This window comes from Girardinichthys multiradiatus, chromosome 9, assembly GCF_021462225.1.
Source record: "Girardinichthys multiradiatus isolate DD_20200921_A chromosome 9, DD_fGirMul_XY1, whole genome shotgun sequence".
Classification (NCBI taxonomy): Eukaryota; Metazoa; Chordata; class Actinopteri; order Cyprinodontiformes; family Goodeidae; genus Girardinichthys; species Girardinichthys multiradiatus.
Genome location: NC_061802.1, coordinates 22,185,440 through 22,207,160, shown reverse-complemented (window position 1 = coordinate 22,207,160; position 21,721 = coordinate 22,185,440). Strand labels below are relative to the sequence as shown.

General features: G+C 38.8%; 1 protein-coding gene across 2 annotated transcripts in view; it reads left to right on the top strand.

Moving 5' to 3' along the window:
* Positions 1 to 17,044, top strand: part of ankrd13c (ankyrin repeat domain 13C) — a 33,313-nt gene extending 16,269 nt beyond the window's left edge. The window contains exons 5-15 of one of the 2 annotated variants that reach the window (XM_047375173.1): positions 1,924 to 2,009; positions 3,696 to 3,741; positions 5,449 to 5,515; positions 6,740 to 6,884; positions 8,671 to 8,802; positions 10,755 to 10,916; positions 11,502 to 11,552; positions 14,263 to 14,342; positions 14,479 to 14,577; positions 16,620 to 16,720; positions 16,840 to 17,044. In XM_047375173.1, the coding sequence (XP_047231129.1) occupies positions 1,924 to 2,009; positions 3,696 to 3,741; positions 5,449 to 5,515; positions 6,740 to 6,884; positions 8,671 to 8,802; positions 10,755 to 10,916; positions 11,502 to 11,552; positions 14,263 to 14,342; positions 14,479 to 14,577; positions 16,620 to 16,720; positions 16,840 to 16,970 (1,100 nt within the window). In that variant the 3' untranslated portion in view covers positions 16,971 to 17,044. The remainder of the gene's footprint in view (positions 1 to 1,923; positions 2,010 to 3,695; positions 3,742 to 5,448; positions 5,516 to 6,739; positions 6,885 to 8,670; positions 8,803 to 10,754; positions 10,917 to 11,501; positions 11,553 to 14,262; positions 14,343 to 14,478; positions 14,578 to 16,619; positions 16,721 to 16,839) is intronic. The other variant, XM_047375175.1, reaches the window with a different exon arrangement.
* Positions 17,045 to 21,721: the final 4,677 nt, after the last annotated feature.

Genomic DNA, 21,721 nt, shown 5'->3' with positions numbered 1-21,721 from the left:
GTGTCCTTGCATGCCCACTATGAGCTGCACTGTCCTGTGAAAATCATAGTATCTTTGCTATATCAAATGCATATTTACCCGTAATCAACCTCTGCCAACCAATCGTCATATCATACCCGCCAGGGGGATGTTTTATACTAGAGCTTCACAATATATTTTGAATATGTAATCTTGTGTGCTATATTAATATTGGAAAGCACACTTTGCATACTGATAAGAAATTAAGCCAGGATGGAGGTTTACTGTAGTAGAAACTCAAACCAGACACAGACCAAGATGTTAAACATCAGGAAAATTTACATTTATCGCAGCCCTTAGCATTATTACCCAATGATATTACCATCATATGATTTTCTAATGTCGGGCAGCTCTAGTTTGTATTTGCTTTTACAGTGCAACTGATGAGTATTTAAGTAATTTTGTACAATATGCTCCTGCCAAAAGCCAGTTATCAATGTCAAGTTATAGCAAGGTTTTAAAGTCACAGCTTTAAAGCTAGTAGGATTTTCCACCGTAGTTTTCGCATGGTTTTAAGTCTCTGTTAGGGGATGACAGAGATAGTGCTGAAGTTTTCTCCAGCTATATGGTACTTTGAGTAACACCACTGGGGAACGGAGTGTCCACTTGTTGCTGCACAACCATTGGTCAGCTCCCACACATTTCCGCTGCTTTCAAGAAAGCCAAATTTAGCTGTTTCTAAATATTTCCAGCTCATGTGGAAACCTTAAGAATGACATCCATCACCCTTATGAAGACAGCATGGTTTTAAAACCACAGCTGGTAAGTTAAGGACGGCATGTATGCAGGCTCAACCAGAGCGGATATTAACCAGCAAATATCGTCTGGCTATTAAAACTATTGTCAAATTTAGTAGCTGTTTGTTCTGTATTTCTGCTTAAGTCTTTGTATGTCAAAATATTATGTCTAATAATGAGTATGATGTGTTTGTTTTTGCAGAGTTAGACAAAATGTTGCGTATCTGTCTTGTTATGCATTGTTTAAAATGTTTTGTAAATACTTTACAGTAAAATACAATAAAACCATGGTATTTTTACTTGAGGTTTTCATCCCATGAGAATCTCAGATCGGTGGAGAGAATCCACACATGCAGGGGGAGAACATGCAAACTCTATGCAGAAGGACCCCAGGCTGGGAGTTGAACCCAGGACCTTCTTGCTGCAAGGGAACAGTGCTACCAGTTGCACCACCTTGCAGCCCTAATCCAGAGCCATAATCTTATATTTCCTTAACTGGCCCATGCAGAGATTCACATTCAAAGGAAATAGGGTGCAAATAAAGTTGTTAGAAAATTATATACAAATAAATCAAATATATGTAAAATTTTATCATTTTTATGACTATCTCTTCAGTTCATTAAAAGTACCAAACTACCAACTTATATGCAATAAAATAACATGTTTAAAAATAGTTTCTCTATGTAGATATGACATGGAAGCAGTTCAGGACAAAATGGCAATGAGTGGGTATGAGATGTGTGCATTAATGTTTTTTTTTTCTAAAGCAAATCCAAACAAAAGTTAGACTGCAGACAATTTAAAATTTTACGAGTCAAGGGAATAGTTCATATAATAAAGATCAGTTAAGGCCAATTGAAATATTAAAGTGGGTTTTCGATGCAAGTTTCTCACTGTTAAAGCTGATTTTCAGGTGTTTTAAAAAGCAGATTTTCCTTCTGCCAAATCAACAGCAGGATAGTAGAGTGCATGGATGACCCGCTTAGAGAAGTGGGACTTAGACCCAATAAAGCAGAATATTAAGTCAAGTCAAGAGTTTTCTGTTGTTGGAGCCGATTGCATGCCGTCCAGTGCTCTTTTCTCTGTGATGAAAGTCTGTTCTTTTTGTACATAGAGGAAAAGCTTCTTCAGTGTTAATGCTTGTTTTTGTCTCTGTCCTCTCCCACAGTCACAGCATTGCTGAGGAAGCTGAAGCAGCAGTCCAGGGAGAGTGTGGAGGACAAGAGGCCCAAGCTGCTGAAAGCCCTCAAAGAGGTATGTAGTACTTGGTTGTGTTTTCCCGGCAAAATGAGATGTAGCTTTTTGTGGTAATAAAATGTTTTCTTCCCAGTTTGTTGTTTTTCTTTTAACTTTGATTCCTAATTTTATTTAGTTTCTAAATGCATAACACAGATTTTCAGGCCTGTTAACACAAGCAAATGTATAGTCGAAACCAGAGGTTTGCAAACTGGGCTTTTCAAACCCTGGGGCTTTCTACAAGCAATGGAAAAGGGGCTTTTGTATAAAAAAACATTTTTTTCTCACTATCTGAGAGTATTGAGAGACATTTTTTTTATTACTATCTTCAAAGTCAGAAGTTTATGCACATTTCTTTAGGAGTAGTTAGATTAGTTAAACTGTATGACTTTGTCAGATGTTTTAGCTGTCCTTTCAAAAGCTTCTCACAATAATTTGCTGGAGTTTTGGCCCATTCCTACTGGCAAAACTAGTATAGCTGAGTCACACTTTTATGCTGCCTTGCTCACACACTTTTTCAGCTCTGCTTGCAAATAGATAGATGTCGAAACGTATTCAAGGGGGGAAAAAAACTGAACGATAGTCTGACTGCTTCAGATTAAAGCCTGTTGTATAAATCTCCTGAGATTTAAATCTCAGTTTTCCACAATGTAACACTTTTAAAACCAATACTTTGAGTAGGTAAGGTGTACATGTTAGAACAGTGCAAAGTACTTCCAGTGGCAATATAGACTGTTTACTGTATATTCTGTACTTGCCCTTCTAATGGCACACACAACAAGCTCAGCAGACAATAACATTAGATCATGAAGCTTGTTTACGAACTAGAAGGCTCACCAGACATAGACACGTCTTTTTGTTTAAACCTGTTTGTTATTCATTCAGTGAAGTAACTCGAGGTGGGTAGAGTAGCCAGAAATAGTACACAAGTAGAAGTAAAAAGTATGGTGCAGTAAAAAACTCCTGTAAGTTCATTTCTTTGAAAATGATACTCAAGTAAATGTAACTAGTTACTACCCACCCCTGGTTAGACATGATGAGATCATACAATAATGGTAAAGCATGTTTTTTTTTTTTCCATATAATCATCTCCCCGAGATGATTAAGACTCAGAGGTTTGCAGTCCTCTTCTCACTTGCCTTTACAGATAGGCTGAGATCATAAGGGGTGAGATGAGGCAACTGGAACCTTTGTGCATAATACTGTAATTAGTCTGTGTTGAGTCGTGCCTGTCTAGTGTGTTCAGAAAGTGGGATGTTTCTGGATCCATTCTTAATCAGCTCAAGAGCGCATTTTTCCTACAGCCAGCAAAACTAAAAACATCAGAAGCAGAAATCTAGCAGTAAATTGATCAACTTAATAGGTTTTATGTGTGTATTTAAAGGCATGTATTGCTAATTTCTACTTGGAATAGAACTTTGTTTTATCATGACTACTGAAAACACACCAGTAATTCTTGTTTTAACACTGATTTTATAGTTGTCAGGCTCATATTCAACATCCTGGTGCTCTAAGTGCTCAGTCGATTACTCAAACAGTTATTAATGCAAAGTTCAAGTTAGTCCCCAGTTATTACACTGTTTGTTTCAGTTTAAGTAATATTTGCTTAGGATAACACTTCCAGTTATGTAATGAAACTGGAACCATTTCAAAACTATTTTGTTGAACATTTAGTTCTATCTAAAATTGAGTCTTTGTCTACAGCTTGGTGACTTTTACCTGGAGCTTCACTGGGACTTCCAGAGTTGGGGTGAGTTAAATGCTGTCTCAAAACAAACTTATTCATACCTCATTTTGTCACATTGTAGCTACAAACTTTAATTTATTTTGTTGGGACTTTTTGCGACGGACAAACACAAAGTAGTGGATAATTGTGAAATGGAAGGAAACAGATATTCTATTAGATCTTTTTTACAAATAAAAATCTGGACAGTATTCTGCGGGGGGCTTTCAGCCCGCTTTGCCGTCAGAAATCATCCACTTAGTAGAGTCTACCTCTGTTATGTAGTAAATGGGGTTGTTCTGAGACAACCCCATTGCCTCTGAGGTTTGTTAGAGAGCAAACGTTAACAAACAACACCAAGAAGACCAAGAGACACACCAGAAAGCTCAGGGATACAGTTGTTAAGAGCGTTATAACAGTCAGATCCTAAAACAATGCCCCAAGTTTTGAACGTCTCACAGAGCACTGTTAAGTCCACCGCACAGCACAACTGCAAACCTACCGATTCATGGCTGTCCACCTAAACTGACATGATTAAACATGCGAGCAATCAAGAGGACCGTGGTAACTGAGAATGTTTTGACAGAAGAACTATTAGTCCTGCACTCCAAAAAAAAAACAACCCAGAGCTATGATGAAATGGTTGGGTTAAAGATCCAGGCCTAAATCCCATTTAAAATCTGTGGCAAGATGTAATAATGTATCTTCACAGATGCTGTCCATCGAATCTCACTGAGCTTGACATATTTAGCAAAATAAAAATAAAGAAATGGCAGTCTGTAGATGTGAAAAGCTGGAAGACCCATGCCCCAGCTAAGTTGCTGCGAAAAGGTGGTTCAACAAAGTATAGATTCAGAACGAGTATCAGAACGAAGCGCGCACCACACTTTTTAGATTTGTATTTGAAAAAACAGTACAAACCATATATCTTTGTTCTCCCACTTCACCATTATTTGCTACTTTGTGCTGGTGTATCACACAAAATTACAAAAAGACTTTGAGGTTTGTGGTTGTAACATGTCACAATATAAGGCCCTGTAGAGTGACAGGAAGTTTTGGTTTATTAAATGTTGTAAATGAACCTCACAGATTCAGTTAGGATGTAGTCGGATTCAACAGTTGAATCAGATTGACGTCAAAGTCAGGAACATGTTAAGGATTCAGTTAGATCATCATCTCAGTGACTTCCTGCCAGTTCTATATGAAGAATGACCAGTGGTCGCATACTGAACACTACTCCTCCAGCTGGACCTGAACTGACACACATTCCTCTACAGTGAGTTTCTGGGACAAGACAGTTGTTAACCACTGCATTTGTAATTTGTGGTATTATTAATAATGTATTTCAGATGAAGTATGACTAGTGAGAAAAAAGCCCCAAGTTGAACCAGTGTATCATATCAGCATTTGGTTACTGTGGCCAAAGAGTGATCCCTGTCTGACTCCTGTGCACATTTGGGATTTTGTAAATAATTGACTAAATGGGAAAGAATAAGTATCCATATGCATGATAGAAGCAGACGTTCTGTCTCCAAAGGACTCTGAAAAGTCTTTGAGGCATTAAATATTAAGCAGTCAGAGTGCATGTTATTGCAGCTGTAAAGAACACTAGCCGCACAGTTATATGCTTCTGTAGTCTTAAATGCATTGTACCCTTAATTATTTGCAGTCTTTCTAAATTTAGATGCAGTTCAGATGTTTCACATGTACTCTCTGTGTGTTTTTATGTTGCAGTGCCCTTGCTGTCCAGAATCCTCCCATCAGATGCGTGTAAGATTTATAAGCAAGGCATCAACATCAGGCAAGTCTTATCAAAAAAAGTATACGACAAAAAAACAAAACAAATAAGCATTAAGAATGGATATTTATTAGTATTCTTGTGCCAAAGACACCGTTTTTAGTAAAATAAGTGTAGTGACATTAACTTCTGTCTATATGTACTGCTCTCAACGACTCTTCTCTCCGATATCCCTCCTCGCGTCCCATTTGTGCTCATCAGCTCAGTTTTGTGAACTAGGGTGTGAAATTAGAGCCTGCCTAGGAGGAAAGTGAATGGCAAGGCCTCCGAGCACAGATCTCTAACTTCTGTCATCTGTTTGAGTCAGAGCCTTGTAGATGGAGAATTACTGTAGATTTTACTGTGCTGTTTAGCTCACTCACTAAAAGTGCCGTCACACTGTGAAACGCTCTCACTGACACATTGTAATGAATCTTCAGTGGGAATCCATATCACTTCATTGCCTTTTGGGGAAAAGTCTAATGCTGTTAGAGTAAAGCTTACATAGCTATGACATGTAGTTACACTCTTATTAGCGCTTGTTAAAGTTCTAAAAGTAATAGCTCCTCCTTTGTCCAGAATATAAACATGAGCCTCTACATTTTAGTGCCATAATCACCTAAACCAATTTAAAGTATTAATTTGAGTTTTTCTGTCTTTGTGCTTTTCCCGTAAGAGCTAACCTTGATGTGGAGCTTCTCATTATCATCTGAAACTGCTCCTGGCTGTCTAATTTGGTATTCAAAATGTCCTCTCATTATTCTGGAGATTTAGAAAGGGAAAAAAGTGAGAGGAGAGGGGAGGGGAGGGGAAAAAACTGTCACATCAAGTTCATTTGCATTCTGATGCTACAATATGTCACACTTTTCACATGTACTCATAGCAGCCTCCACTGTACTGTGTCTGGTCCTCACATGCAGATCATTTATTCTCTTTGTTGTCGTGCTTCGGTTGAAAGCTGCAGAGTTTGACAGCACACACAGACAAACAAGGACACAAATAAGGAGTCTGGAGTTTATTCTTGATCTCCCTTGGCACTGATTAGCATGTACAGTCTCTGTAGACCAATCATGCAACATTTCTGTACCCCTTTAGTTTTAACAACACATTTTCTAAGTATAAAATAGGGTCAATAAGTTTTGCAAGTGAGTTCTTTGGTTGTCATGCAGTAATTTATTTTAACACCCCACCGCCACCCTTTAAACTAAATGTTATTTTTGTCTCTTTAAATATATTTTGTGGGTACAGGTTGGATACAACCCTGATAGACTTCACTGATATGAAATGCCAGCGTGGCGACCTCAGTTTCATCTTCAACGGCAACGCTATTCCCTCCGAGTCATTTGTTGTACTGGACAATGAACAGAAGGTCTACCAGCGGATACACCACGAGGTGAGTGAGATGTGGTGGTCCCCAAACCTGCCATGTTCATTGTAACTAACACAAGTAAGCTGTGGTTGTGAAAACCTGACAATGGTGCATCTCAATGGATTAGAATATCAAAGTATATTAAAAAGTGATTATAAAAAGTACATTTATTTCTGTTATTCAATTCAAAATATGACTCTGACTTACTATGCAAGTTTAGCTCACACAAATTGGATTTTCCAAACATTTGTTTCTGTTAATTTTTATTATCATGGCTTACAGTTGATAAAAAACACAAAATTCAGTTTCTTTGAAAAGTAGAATATAGCATAAAATAAAAGTAGATTTTTAATAAAGGATTATTATAGTATGGCCTACATAACCATGGCAAAGGCTGCTAACTTGACCGGTGTTTAACAGACTGTCACTGACACCCTCCACCCTCCAAGGAACGTAAGCCTCAAAAAGTCATTACCAAAGAAGCTGATTGTTCACAGAAGTCTATATCCGAGCAATTAGTGGAAAATTGAGTGGAAGTACAAAGTGTGATTAAAAAGGTGCACAAGTAACAACGATAACCTTGAAAAGATTGTGGAGCAAGGCCTCAAGATTCTACTTGGGTAGGTTTGTAAAGGACAGATTGATGGGAGTCACCACACACAAACTTATCCAGAACATGGACTACAAAGGTTACGTTCCTTGTGTTAAGCCTGTAATGAACAAGAAACACTGTCAGAAGCGTTATACCTGGGCTAAGGAGAAAAACGATTGGACTGTTGCTCAGGGGCTATATATCCTCTTATTTTAAATTTCTGTGGCACTAGTAGCCTTTATTTTGTAAGTTGACCGACAGGAAATGGAGTGGAGAGAGAGGGGAAGACATGCAGTGAATGTTAACGGGCCAGGACTTGAACCCGTGATAGCTGCGTCGAAGACTGTATGTGGGTCGCACGCTTTATGTTTGTGCCACCGCCGCACCACAAAAATCCTCTTTAGAGAATAAAGTGAATTTTGTATTTTATTTGGAAATCAATGTCCCAAAGTCTGGAGGAACTGTAGAGGCACAGAATCCAAGTCACTTTAGGTGCAGTTTCAAGTTTCATGTCATTTTAGTGCCATGTTATCTGCTGGTGTCGGTCCACTGTACCAATACCTCCCTTAACAACCATGGTATCACTATGCCTAAATTCATAGCATAACTGGCCTGGCGTAAACCCCTCAGGGGATCTATAGGAGCTTCCAATGCAGATGAGCTGAAGGCCGCTGTTTAAGAAACGTAGGCTTGCTGAACACTTCAGCTGTGCTGCATGCTGATCACCTCAATGTCACATCGCAATTACGGTACTCATGAAAAAGGATCACCAACCAAGCACTGAGTGCATTTACATGGAGGCACCTTTCAACTGTATTAAAAAAAAACTTTTCTTTATTGGTCTAATATTCAATTTTTTATTTTTTTTTTGTCATAAGCTGTAAGCCATTATCATCAAAATGAACAGAAATAAACACTTGGAAAGATTAACTTTGAAATAATATAATTACACATAGCAGGTCAGCTTTTAGGGGTTTTCGACTATAAATTAGGCAGACATAGACGTAAAAGTGTTTTGAACTTCCTGTACTTTAGGCTAGAATATTAAAACTAAGTATATTTAAATTGCTAAAATACTGGAACAAAATTACATTTCACTATGGATGTTTTTTTCCTTCTGTTGTTATTGATGTATCCAAAGATGTTGAATGCATGTTTGCTTTTCACCATGAAATAAGAGCTTATTTTCCTTAATGTCTCTCTGCTCTGTCTTTATAGGAGTCGGAGATGGAGACAGAGGAGGAGGTGGACATTTTGATGAGCAGTGACGTTTACTCCGCCACACTCTCCACCAAGTCCATCACTTTCTCTAGGGCACAGACCGGATGGCTTTTCAGAGAGGATAAGACGGTGGGTGTTGGTTATAATGAGGTTTTTATAATTCCCACAGACTCGGCTGTTTGAAGCATGTCCTCAAGGTCATACGCATCAATCTGGTCATGGAATCTCTGGAATTTTGAGTGGTTTGTTCCAAATACAGAAACAAAATTGAAACTTGATCATTATTCAATTGGTCCTGAACTGATTTCGTTTTAAAGTAGTAGTTAAATTCTTTACTTTTATTTTTTTTTTAAACTATTATGTTTCGCAAGTTTTCTCAAAAAATATCTTTTTATAGATATAAATACATGTCAGCACTGAATCATATACTTTATTTCTTGTAGTGTTTTGTGTTCTGCTGTGTATATCTAGAAATTGTCTCTGTGACCATTAATTCTTATTCTGGCTTATATGTCTAGTTTGGTTCTGTCATGCATCAGGGTTGTTATAGGCAGTCATGTGGAAAACAAATAGGATGTACAATTAAATAATCAGTTCTTTGTGAGATGTTTGAAGGATTTCTTGCATGATCAACCTGTTTAAGTGCAGCACCTCAAAGGGATAAGGATTTGGGATTTGACAGCCATTCCAGGACTCTCAATTTCTTAATTCTCAGCCAGTGGATTTACTGGTATTTTGGGTAATTGTCGTGTTTTAGCGTCCAGTTCTGCTTTAGCTTTATTTTTTCACATTTTTCTTGTGCACCCTCTTATACACAGTGGAATTCATGGTGTACTCTATGTTGGTCAGCTGACCAGGTCCTGCTGTGGCAAAACATCCCAAAACCATGACACTTCCACCTCCATGCCTTACAGTATGAGGTTCATTTCTGGAAATGCTATATTTCATTCATGCCAAATTTGTCCTCTGTCTACATTGTTCAAATTTAAACTCAGGTTTTCAATGACCATTATTCTAGACGCCTTGGTCTTCGTCTTTGTTCGCTCTGGCAAACTGTTGTCTGACTTTCAAATTTTTCTAGGAGAGCAGAGGTTTCCTTCCTGTACATTTTCCATGAAACTTAGACTGTTGCAGTCGGATTGTACAGGCACGTACTCTTTCACATCAACAGTAGAAAGAGCCTGCTGTAGGCCACCATGAAGACACATTAGGAGTTTTGGAGACTTCTTTTAGCATCTGCTCATGGCCTGAATTAGCCTGGACAGGCTGGCATATTGGCAGCTGTTTTGAATTTCCTCCACATTTATCATTTTCCCTACAGTGGATTGGCTGATTTAACTTTTGAGGCCTCTTAAGAACCTCCATTAGACTCATAAGATGCTACAGTCTTCTTTCTGAAGACCTCAGACAGCTTTTTCCATCTCCAGATGGTTTTAACTTTCACTTCACCAGTCAGGAGCACACCAAACTAAATGTCTGATGTTTAAACAGGTCAAACCTCCTTCAAAATGCTGAATATTGAGGTTCACGTACACATAATCTGAGAAACCTATGTCTCCTTTTAGCCATTTAAAAAGGGGTGTTCTAATTTATTTTTCACCAGAAATGGCCTTTTTATTACATTTTAGAGAACATTTAAAAGGGTATTTTTTTCAGTTTTATTTGTTTAGTCATACTACTTATGTCTGTCAGTATTGTCAGCATTTCTTTGAAATGTGTATATGGCCAAATGTTCTAGAAAGCCACTCAGACTTCCATAGTGTTTCACATGACAATTAGCTATTTGCTTTTACAACATGATTACTTTGTAGAAACTACAGCTATGCTACTCTGCCCCAAGTACTCATATGTTCCTGCTACATTTCTGAAACCAGGCATAAAAGAGAGTAAATAAATCAGAAACCCAGGAAAGGACCACTGGCGATGGGCTGGAGGTCAAAAACAACGCAGACAGAGCAGGAGGGCATAGGGGTAGTGAATCAGATAGGGGATATTAAATTCTGTCTTCTTCATGTTTTGTTCTGTTTAGAGAGGAAATTGCTGATACAGCAGGGAGATTGATCTGTTTCTTCTATCGCCAGGAGCGCGTGGGAAACTTCTTGGCAGATTTCTACTCTGTGAACGGCCTGGTGCTGGAGTCTAGGAAGAGACGAGAGCATCTGAGTGAGGAGGATATCTTGAGGAATAAAGCTATTATGGAGAGTCTGAGCAAAGGAGGAAACCTCATCGAGCAGAACTTTGAGGTGACACAACATTATGTTATGATCCTTTGTTGTTCTGATAGAAAGGTGCCTGAAATATTGCCTTGCAATACCCTTCATATCCTTTAAACATTGTCACATTTTTGTCATGTTACTGCCTTATTTGTAAAATAAAATTTAATCTAAGTGTCCTCTTACCTCCAGTTCACAGATTTGTACACGCTTATGGTGGTCTGGTATAAATGGTTTTCAAAGGCAATGCGAATGGGATGTTTGTCATGCCCATTTTATAAAACATTTCATTTCCATTCGCAAAGTTATCTCAATCACAGTTAATAATTCCTTTTAATTAATCTATTGGATGCTATGGCTTTGTGTACCATTTCACAAAGTATCTGTATCCAGCCCCTAGTTTTACACACCAGTATTTTATTAGGTTGTTAATAATTTGTAAAAAATTGGACTGTGATTTAGTACTGATATTTCATATTGAGTGTTCTTAGATACTGATTGTTTTGGCTTTTTCGAAACACAGGAGAGAATTACTGTTAAAAATGTTTAAAAAAACTTCTAATACAAGTTGGGACATCACTCATGGATAGATATCCTGTTTACTTTGACCTGCAGCGTAACCACCAGTCCAGTCTTGACACTGTCTCGTCCCTCTGGACCCTTGGGGTAGGACCTGAGTCTATCAGACTAAATTAACCTCACAATACCTAACTGTTGTTTGAATTTTGGGATAAAGCCTGTGGAAACAGCATGAATTTCCTGATGGACTTTGTTCAGACATTTGCATGACTTATTGAAAAATTCCTGCCTGCATCTGGCTGATGATTCTTTGATGTCCTGTTTGTAAGCCACTTGGTCTGAATTTTAGACCCACTACTGCCACCTTGTGATGATCCAAAGCCGCACCTCTCTCACACCCTCTTCCTTCATGACAACCCCTCACTGTAGTATGTTCTAGAGTGTGTATAGCAAGTTGTCTGAATTGAGTGTAAAGCCAGTCACACAGGAAGAACAAAGCCTCCCAACACTCACTGGATGCTTTTTAGCTGCTCTCTTGTGTTTTGTTTTTGTGCACTCTCTCTTGTTCTGTGGAAGGCTTTGTTTACTCACATTGCTCTCTGTTATCATTGAGTCCTTTTATAGAGTTATGAAAGTGAAAAGGCAGGGTAACAGTGGCCTGTAGCTCTGCTTTAGGAGTAGTTCACCTTTGATTTCAGAGAAGAGGGCTGCTGCTGTTATGTAGGTTTGTTAACAACGGCATGAAAGAACATCTCAGTCTGTGGGCGCAGGCGATTGTGCAAGACCTTCAAACTAAGCCCGACACCATTGATGACAAGAATGATTTCTATAAACCCCAGTGCCGTGGAACTAGAGGGGAGGGGACCGGCATACCAGCAGATTCGGGTCTGAACAGCCTTTGTATACTCATCACAACAACATGTCTAGGCAGCAGGGAAAACACATCTTTACAATTGTAAAGCCAAGGTTTCTTTACTCGTTTCTTTTTCACAAGTTGTTAAACCTTCCCTTAGAACATTCAGATGGCTTGTCAACCCTGTCATTGCCCCGTAATATCCTGGCCTTGTTACTTCACCACAGCTTACAGATGAGAGGTCAACTGGGGTAACATTTTCACATTTTCAAACATGAACATTCACAAGAAGGAGTTAATTCTGGGAAAATGTCAATTTTAGGATTACCAATATAGAACTTGCCCTAGATCCAGTTCAGGGACAGCCAGAACAAGCTGTCCAATCATACATGCAGCATACATGTTGTGGAAGGGAAATAATACACAATTTTCAAAATTTTACTGATTTAAGTGAAATGAGTAAAAAACACTTTATTTATGAAGCACTATTCAAAACATAAGTTACAAAGTGCTTTGCATAAAATCCGAAATAAAACCAAAATAAACTGCAGCAATAGGAAGACTATTATAGAATGCTGATGATCATAAACATACAAAAAACTTTAACTACAATTCAGTTAAACAGAAAACCCTTTGGCAAAGATGGAGGTCGTCAAGGGGGATTTAGAAAATTCACCTGACTCAGTTGTCCTCATCTTGATGGGAGGACTCTTCAATAGGTTTAAAGCCACCACATACAAAGTGCAATTCCCTTGAGTTTTATGTGGATTGTGATATAATAAGAAGAACCTGATCAAAAGATATAAGTGGTTTAGGGGGATTGCATGGAGTTAGAATAAAAATGGTAAGAGTGTGATGGGCATCTGTGTTCAGCTTGCCCAGATTCAATTCACTGCACTTTCATCTACAAGTCACTCGGGGTATTTCTCTCCTAGCTTAGGACCTCTACATTTTTCTTTGCATAATAGTCCAAGCTCAGTCAGCTTGGATTAAGAGCGTCTGTTGACATCAGTTTTGAAGCCGTACTGCAGATTCTTAGCCTTTGACTGGGCCAATCTGACACAATAAAAATATTTTGATCCAAATTATTCCATTGTCCCCCCAGTATGATGCCACCACCACTATGCTTTATGGTGGGGATAGGGTGTTCACCATAATGTGCACAGTTGGGTTTCTTTTAGCAATGGTTCACTTCTTGTTATTCTATAAAGATCTCATCTGGAGGTTGAAAAACTAATAGTTCAACAGCTGTGGATCTTGGCAGCTCCTCCAGAGTCACCATGAGCCTCTTCACTACTTCTTCTTTCCTACCCTGTTACATAATGTTTGAATAAAGTACTTTGAAGTTTGTGGTTGTTATATGATAAAATATTGAAGAGGGCGAAAAACATCTCAAAGGCCCTATAATTCAAGTTTTCTCCTATTTGGATACTGAAAGTGTTACCGCTGACAGTCATACTAAGTGGTTTTATTCAGGTGGCTGCTTTTATTGCTTCTCTGGCACTCATGGTATGGATCTGTGAGCCCATGGATATCCGGGCTTCTCATTCCTTCAGCTTCTGTGTGAAAGGTGGGTTTTTGTTCTGCAACCTTTAGGCAGATGGGGTGAAGCTACCAGCTAATGACAACAGCTAGATTTGCCGCACATGTAAGTCAAAACATTTAAATAACCACAAACTAATAACACATTTTAGATAATTTGTGAAGGATCTTTGGAAGCCCCCTGCTTAAAATTGCCACCATACTGTGTTGAAGGACTTTTAAATACTCCCATGATCTTGAGGACTGTGTTGTCCTGGGCTTCAGCTCCTGGTAGGGTCTCCCTACGTGAACTCTCCTTAGGGGACTGATCAGATTAATAGCAATATAAAAATATCTGTAGAGGTGGATTACTTTAACTGAAATTAGAGCCCTACTTGCATAATTTTATTTGGCTTGTTATCAGTGTGATGTTTTTTTAAGTGCAACCTTCTCTGACTTTATTCCTTTTTTGTTTCCTTTTAGCCGACAAGAAGGCAATCTTTAACCCCCCCCTTACCCAGCACTATTTCCTGGGAGGAATACATCACTGCAGACAATGGAAGGTAGATGTCTAAAACCTCATGAAAGAAGAACTTAGAGGAATTTAATAGAAGCTTACATGATTTTTGCCTACATGATCAATATACAGAATTGGCATGATTTGAGATGTCTTCATGTTTGTTTTATCTCTCTCTTCAGAGCACCTCATTTAGGAAGGGAGCTGGTCTGTAAAGAAAGCAAGAAAAACTTCAAAGCCACAATAGCTATGAGTCAAGACTTCCCTCTGGGCATTGAATCGTGAGTATTTATTTGAAGCTACCCTCTAGACAGTCGGGTAATAGCATAGGGGTGAATTGACACTAATCTGGTGAAATAGGAAAGAAAGGACTTGTGGAGAGCCAGTGAGAAGTTTAGATACACTCTTTATGGGCATGAATGTCTTATTGTCCCAGTTTCAACCATAATATATGATCCAAACTGCTTCCCCCTCAGATGACAGGAAATTAGCTCAAATGTTCTGTAATGACCCTGGAACCAGCAAGGCTCAACCCCACCATAAACAAGAATCTTAAACCACAGTGAGAAGGAGAATATTTAAATCAATCAATGTGAGTCATTTAGCCATAAAAACACTGTACAGACTCTTAGCATGTTGGTGGCAGCATTGTGCTAAATGTCTGCTTTACTGATGCACCTACTGGTGCATTGCATAAAATAGGTGGAGGAATGAAGAAGGAAAACTACCTTTAAATTCATCAACTTTCTCTAAATCATCAATTAGCCATTTAAAACAAAGACAAATGTGGTTGCCCAAGCAGGACAATGATCCCAAACACACTTCAGAACTGGGTTTGGGATTGATAAACCAGGCTGACACTAAGCTTCTAAAAGATTCAAGCCTTATACCTACTGAAAATGTTTGCACAATGTTTAAGTAGGTTCTGATTCTGGAAAACAACCAGTTTATGTGGGTTCTATCATTTTCTGACATAAAGAGCCAAATATTCAACCAGAAGTACGCTAGTACCTTGTTGATGGCTACCAAAAGCACAAGGTTTCTCTATTACCTGCAAAGTGACATTTATTTTAATAGTGGAGATTTCTGAATGTATTTCAAGCTGTTAACATACATTTGGCCAGATGTTCATTAAACCCAAACATATGATGACATTTATGTTGATCTGGAGTGTGTTGCCCCTTTTCCACTGGCTCAATTCAGCCCGGCTCCACTCCACTCAGTCCGCTTTGCAAGCATTTCCTTGTTTTTTCCAAACCGGTACATGGTCCCTGGTCCTAAGCAGGTCTGAATGGGGCTGAGTCGGGACTACATGTGACGTGAACAGACTGCTGTTCACTGATTGGCCATGGGACCAGGAGAAATGACAAGGCTTTCGCTGAGTCAGTGCATGAGAAGTTAATAAAATGCAATAACGTCTACAATAATATTAAGGACCACATTTGCCGGAGCGGGACAAACCCAAATATAATTTTACTATTTATAAATCATAAATTATGCCTGAAGGCTGAAAGAAAAGAAAAAGGACACATCAGCTTTCTGAATGACACACAGACGGCACGCTGTTTTTAATAACATCCTAAACCAGCTGATCACACATAAATTCAGCTGATGCACAAACATTTCCCCCAAAACACACAAAACAATACCACCATGAAACTGCGTGTTTGGTTCAGAAATTAATGGACGCTCCTTAAGCAAACCAGGAAGGGGGAGCAGACAGAAAGCAGCTGCCCGTAATCAGACTGTCTGCATCGGATCAAACGGGAGGAAGTCCTGCTGAATTTGCAGAGTGCCAATATCCAACCTAAAACTAACTCCAAAGGTCCGCGGTTTTGCTCTTTAAAGTCCTTGTCTTATAAATCCCAAAATTGCAAACTTTAGAGCTTTACCAGTCCAGACGGCAGCGTCTCTCCACTCCTCCCGCCACACCCCCCTCACATCAGAACCCATGTGTTTTATTTTATAAGTTCTGGCTGGGCTGTGGTCCAGATGATTATCCCAGTGGATCATGTTATACAATAAAAAATATATAAGACATTGTTGCACATACACTAATACAAACATTATTTGTATTTTGTTCTATATTTCACGCAAATTACTTTAATGTGACTATGTCACACAGTAACGTTAATAGCGGCACAGCCATAACTCCAGCCCTCAGTGGGTCCAAGGAAACACAACAGGTACCGTACCGAGTAGAGACAGACCGAGTGGAACAGGGCAGAGCTGCCTAAATCGAGCCAATGGAAAAGGGGCACTTGTAAACCTCTGACCAGCACTGCGTAAACCTGTAAAGATGATTGCTTTTTCCTTCCTTCAGGTTACTGAATGTCCTGGAGGTGATTGCACCCTTCAAGCACTTTAACAAACTCAGGGAGTTTGTTCAAATGAAGCTCCCCCCCGGCTTTCCTGTCAAACTCGGTGAGCAGACCGGAACACTGGGGTTTGGAGAAAGACAGAAATATTTTCATTTTTATCGTGTAAAATGTTTTTTGCAGTAAGCTGAAGATTTTCTGATTGTACTCATTGTTTCCCTGCAGACATCCCTGTCTTTCCCACCATCACAGCCACGGTCACATTTCAGGAGTTTCGCTACGACGAGTTTGATGAATTCATTTTTACCATTCCCACTGATTACAAAGAAGACCCAAGTCGCTTCCCCGACCTTTAACCTTTTGCCTCGGACTTTAACGTCAATCCCACAAAACATACCTTTAATGAATAAAAAAACTCTGGAGACCCTGACACCCACTCAGACTCTGGACACATACTGCACAGCAGCAGGACGATCAGACACACAGGATCAACTTTACAGAGGAGCTGACCCAACCGTGCTGAGGTGCCGTGTTGCTGATTCTCACTCTCACCTCCAAATCTGACGCAACAGGTGACTTTGAGATATTCCATCAGTCAAAGGGCATTGAAGGGAAAACAAACGGCGGCATAGCAGGTGAGCTTTATTTACATGATGTAAGAGTAGAATTTAAAACTACCAGTTCAGTTGACGCTTTGTATTTAAGTATGTAAGTGTTGTTTATAAGGGACTGTGTCTAACTGACATGTAGCGACGCACTGATATGTGCCTGAGAGGACGTCTGCTCAGAGTTCATTTTAGGTTCTTTTATTATTTCAGCACAGTGGACAAATCAATCTAAAAATGCAAAAAAAAAGTTTATTATATTTACAGTCAATACAAAGAGTACAATCATATACCACTGAGACTAGATATTTATATACGCTGGACAAAAAAGACACATTATTTTTTTACTGACATTTGTTTTCCTGTTTTTGGTTTATTAGGATCACCAAAATTATTTCTTAAGTTTTTTACATTTTTTTCCCGTTTGGCATACATTTCCTTAGTATTTGGTACAAGTATCTTTTAACTGTGTGACTTGAGTCAAGTTGAAGAGTATTATATTATGGTGTCTTGATGGTAGGATGGAGGGACAGAAGGAAAACAGACCGGGGCTGCTTCTCCAATAATACGGGCGCTGCTCCAGTCTGTGAAGGAAGAGCTAAGCCAAAAAGCAAAGCTCTTGATATACCTGTCGCTTCCAACGCTCACCTACGGTCACGAAATATGGATCATGATTGAAGAAACAAGACTCTGGATACGAGAGGCTGAAAGGAGCTTCATCGGTAGGGTGGCCAGCCTCAACCTTAGAGATAGGAAGAGGAGCTCTATCATCAAAAGGGGAGCTCAAAGTAGAGCCTCTGCTCCTCCACATCTGTTTGTTTTGGCATCTGATCTGATTGTCTCCCTTTAAAGGTTTTCCCAGGCATGTTCTACTGGGAGGAAACCTCTGGGTAGACCCTGATTATGCTGGACGGATTATATATCTCCTCTGGCCTAGGAATGCCTTGGGATCCCCAAGAATGAGTTGGAGAGTGTTGCTGGGTAGAGGGATATCTGGGTTTCCCTCTTGGACCTGTTGCCACCGTGACCCAAACTCCGAAAGGTGGAAGACAATAGATGGATGAATAGCTGCATGTACATTTTAAATGGTAAATTGCCTGAACTTGTATAGCGCTTTATTAAGCCCCCAGAGACCCCAAAGCGCTTTACACTACAATCAGTCATTCACCCATTTATACACATATTCACACACTGACAGTGGTAGACTACATTGTAGCCAGGGCCGCCCTGGGGCAGACTGACAGAGGTGAGGCTGCCATACACAGGCACCATTGAGCCCTCTGACCACTATCAGGAGGCAAGGAGGGTGAAATGTCTTGCCCAAGGACACAACGACTGAGACAGACAAAGCGGGCATTCGAACTGGCAACCCACCGATTACAGGTCAAACTTCTACCACCTGAGCCACAGTCGCCTCTTAGGTCAACCATTTTAGGCATCGTTCCACAAGCTTTTTACAATAGTGAGAAACTTGTTTCATTTTGGCTTATTCCTCCTGTCAGAACTGGGGTAACTGAGTCAGGTTTGTAGGTCGGCTAGTTCACACACGCCTTCTCAGCTCTGCCTACACATCTTCTGTGGGATTTACATCAGGATTTTGTCAGGGCCTCTCCCCCAAATATTGACTCAAGCCACTATGTAACTTATTTGGCCGTATCCTTAGGAACTCATTGGTGCCAAAGCTTTAACTGTCTGGCTGATGTGTTTAGACGTTGCTTCAATGTTTCCCCATAATGTTCTTTCCTACATAGTACACTAGTCCCTCCTGCTGTAAAAAAAAACCCAAAACATGATGCTGCGTACCCCTGTGCTCAGATGCTATGTATTAACCATTAAACACTTACAAATACTTCACCTGGGCTGTCCCAAGTTGTTAAAAAGGCATAATAATCTTAATTTATGTAATCTTATGAGTTTAATCAAAGTAATAAAAAAATATTCACCTCATTATTCTGGTATTTATCAAATAAGACATATTTTTTGCTATCCTAGCTGATTCAAAACAGGTAAAGTTTAGTCTGATTTAATGTCAGACAGAGAAAAAAATGGTTGTCTTTTCATACAGTGTATGTAAATATCTGGTTCCAGGTATAAAATAATTTTTATGTTTAATGATTAACTTTCACCAATCACTGATATTTACTGGATAAAAGGACACTTTTGATAAAACGAGAGCTCTTTTAGGTCAAAATCAAATGTTTTTTGTTTTAAAAGAGTTTTTCTTCTGCACATAACAGAAATGTGTTGTTTGTGTTTAGCAAGGATTTTTACAGGCCTGGCGTTGTTCACTCTATTTAGATTTTCCAGGTCTACTCTTCCTCAGTTTAAAGACACTTGTTTTGTAATATAAAATCTTTATATCAGCTTTTGAAATGTCAATCTTTACGGTACATCAGTCCCAATAAGCGGCATTGAGTCTTAAACTGTGCTACTTAAGCCTTTTGTTTTTTATTTCACCTTTTTAAACCATGTAACAAACTTGTTTAAACTGGTTCTATATGGAGAAAACAGATTTTAAAGTTTTTAATTATTACAGCACACATGCAGATTTAACACATAGAACTAAGGCTTTTCCTCTGTGCGGTATATTTGTTGATTTTTGGGTATTGGTTTGTCTTTTTTAATACTTTGAACTGACAAGAGGGTAATTTTTCTTATTTTAACGTAGCATCTGGGGAGTTATCTCAAACTCTTATTGGTTTGTAAGTTTTGGTACATATTTGTACGTATATTTCTTTTAATGAGCAGTAATCCCTGAATTCTTCGGTCATCTTTTCTTCAGTAATGTACCACGCACCTTTTTTTGATATGTTGAAACATTTATTAAAAGCTGTGTAAAAAAAAAAGTACAAAACATCCACAAAGACTGCCTGAAAAGAATAATTGACGACATCTTCTTTGAAAAAACTGGCGTCTGCAGCAAATGTTGCTTTTATTCAAATCCAGTTTTCTTTTTTCCGTGTCATTGTAGACCACAGTTAAGTTGAATTAGTGGAGGCCTGCGTCTTCATCCATCTCTGTGCTTTATTTTTATTTCCTGATTCCAGTTGCTCAAATTTTAAATGTTTTCTGTAGGAGTTTCTTCATCAAACTACATCTCAGTTGTACAGCAAAAACTGTTGTTTGAGTCTGCAACACTATTTTCATATAAAATATACTAAAAAATAAAAAATCCTCATATCTAACTGTGCGGACATCATGCTTTCCCAAATAATGAATGGCAAACACTGCTGTTTAATTTATATGACTTCTAATTATTCACAAAACACATAAACTTAATGTTGTTTGACAATAAAAATGTTTTTATATTAGTTCATTTTAATGTTTTGCCTTTGAAGCTACAAGTGGAGTTTTCTTTGGGTTTTTTTTTTTTTGCAAAATGCACTGCAGATGTGAATATTTTTCTATCTAGAAAACATGTTTGAGAGTTTCAGCTTCAAGAGTTGAGATGCAGTGCTGTGAAAAATTATTTGCATCCCTGGAGATGTTTTCTCCAAATCTGACGCAACAGGTGACTTTGAGATATTCCATCAGTCAAAGGGCATTGAAGGGAAAACAAACGGCGGCATAGCAGGTGAGCTTTATTTACATGATGTAAGAGTAGAATTTAAAACTACCAGTTCAGTTGACGCTTTGTATTTAAGTATGTAAGTGTTGTTTATAAGGGACTGTGTCTAACTGACATGTAGCGACGCACTGATATGTGCCTGAGAGGACGTCTGCTCGGAGTTCATTTTAGGTTCTTTTATTATTTCAGCACAGTGGACAAATCAATCTAAAAATGCAAAAAAAAAGTTAATTATATTTACAGTCAATACTGTGAAAAATTATTTGCATCCCTGGAGATGTTTTCTGTTGTTTTTTGTTTTTTTTTGTCACATGTCAATGCTTCAGATCAACAAATACAGGTCCTTCTCAAAATATTAGCATATTGTGATAAAGTTCATTATTTTCCATAATGTCATGATGAAAATTTAACATTCATATATTTTAGATTCATTGCACACTAACTGAAATATTTCAGGTCTTTTATTGTCTTAATACGGATGATTTTGACATACAGCTCATGAAAACCCAAAATTCCTATCTCACAAAATTAGCATATTTCATCCGACCAATAAAAGAAAAGTGTTTTTAATAAAAAAAAACGTCAACCTTCAAATAATCATGTACAGTTATGCACTCAATACTTGGTTGGGAATCCTTTTGCAGAAATGACTGCTTCAATGCGGCGTGGCATGGAGGCAATCAGCCTGTGGCACTGCTGAGGTCTTATGGAGGCCCAGGATGCTTCGATAGCAGCCTTTAGCTCATCCAGAGTGTTGGGTCTTGAGTCTCTCAATGTTCTCTTCACAATATCCCACAGATTCTCTATGGGGTTCAGGTCAGGAGAGTTGGCAGGTCAATTGAGCACAGTGATACCATGGTCAGTAAACCATTTACCAGTGGTTTTGGCACTGTGAGCAGGTGCCAGGTCGTGCTGAAAAACGAAATCTTCATCT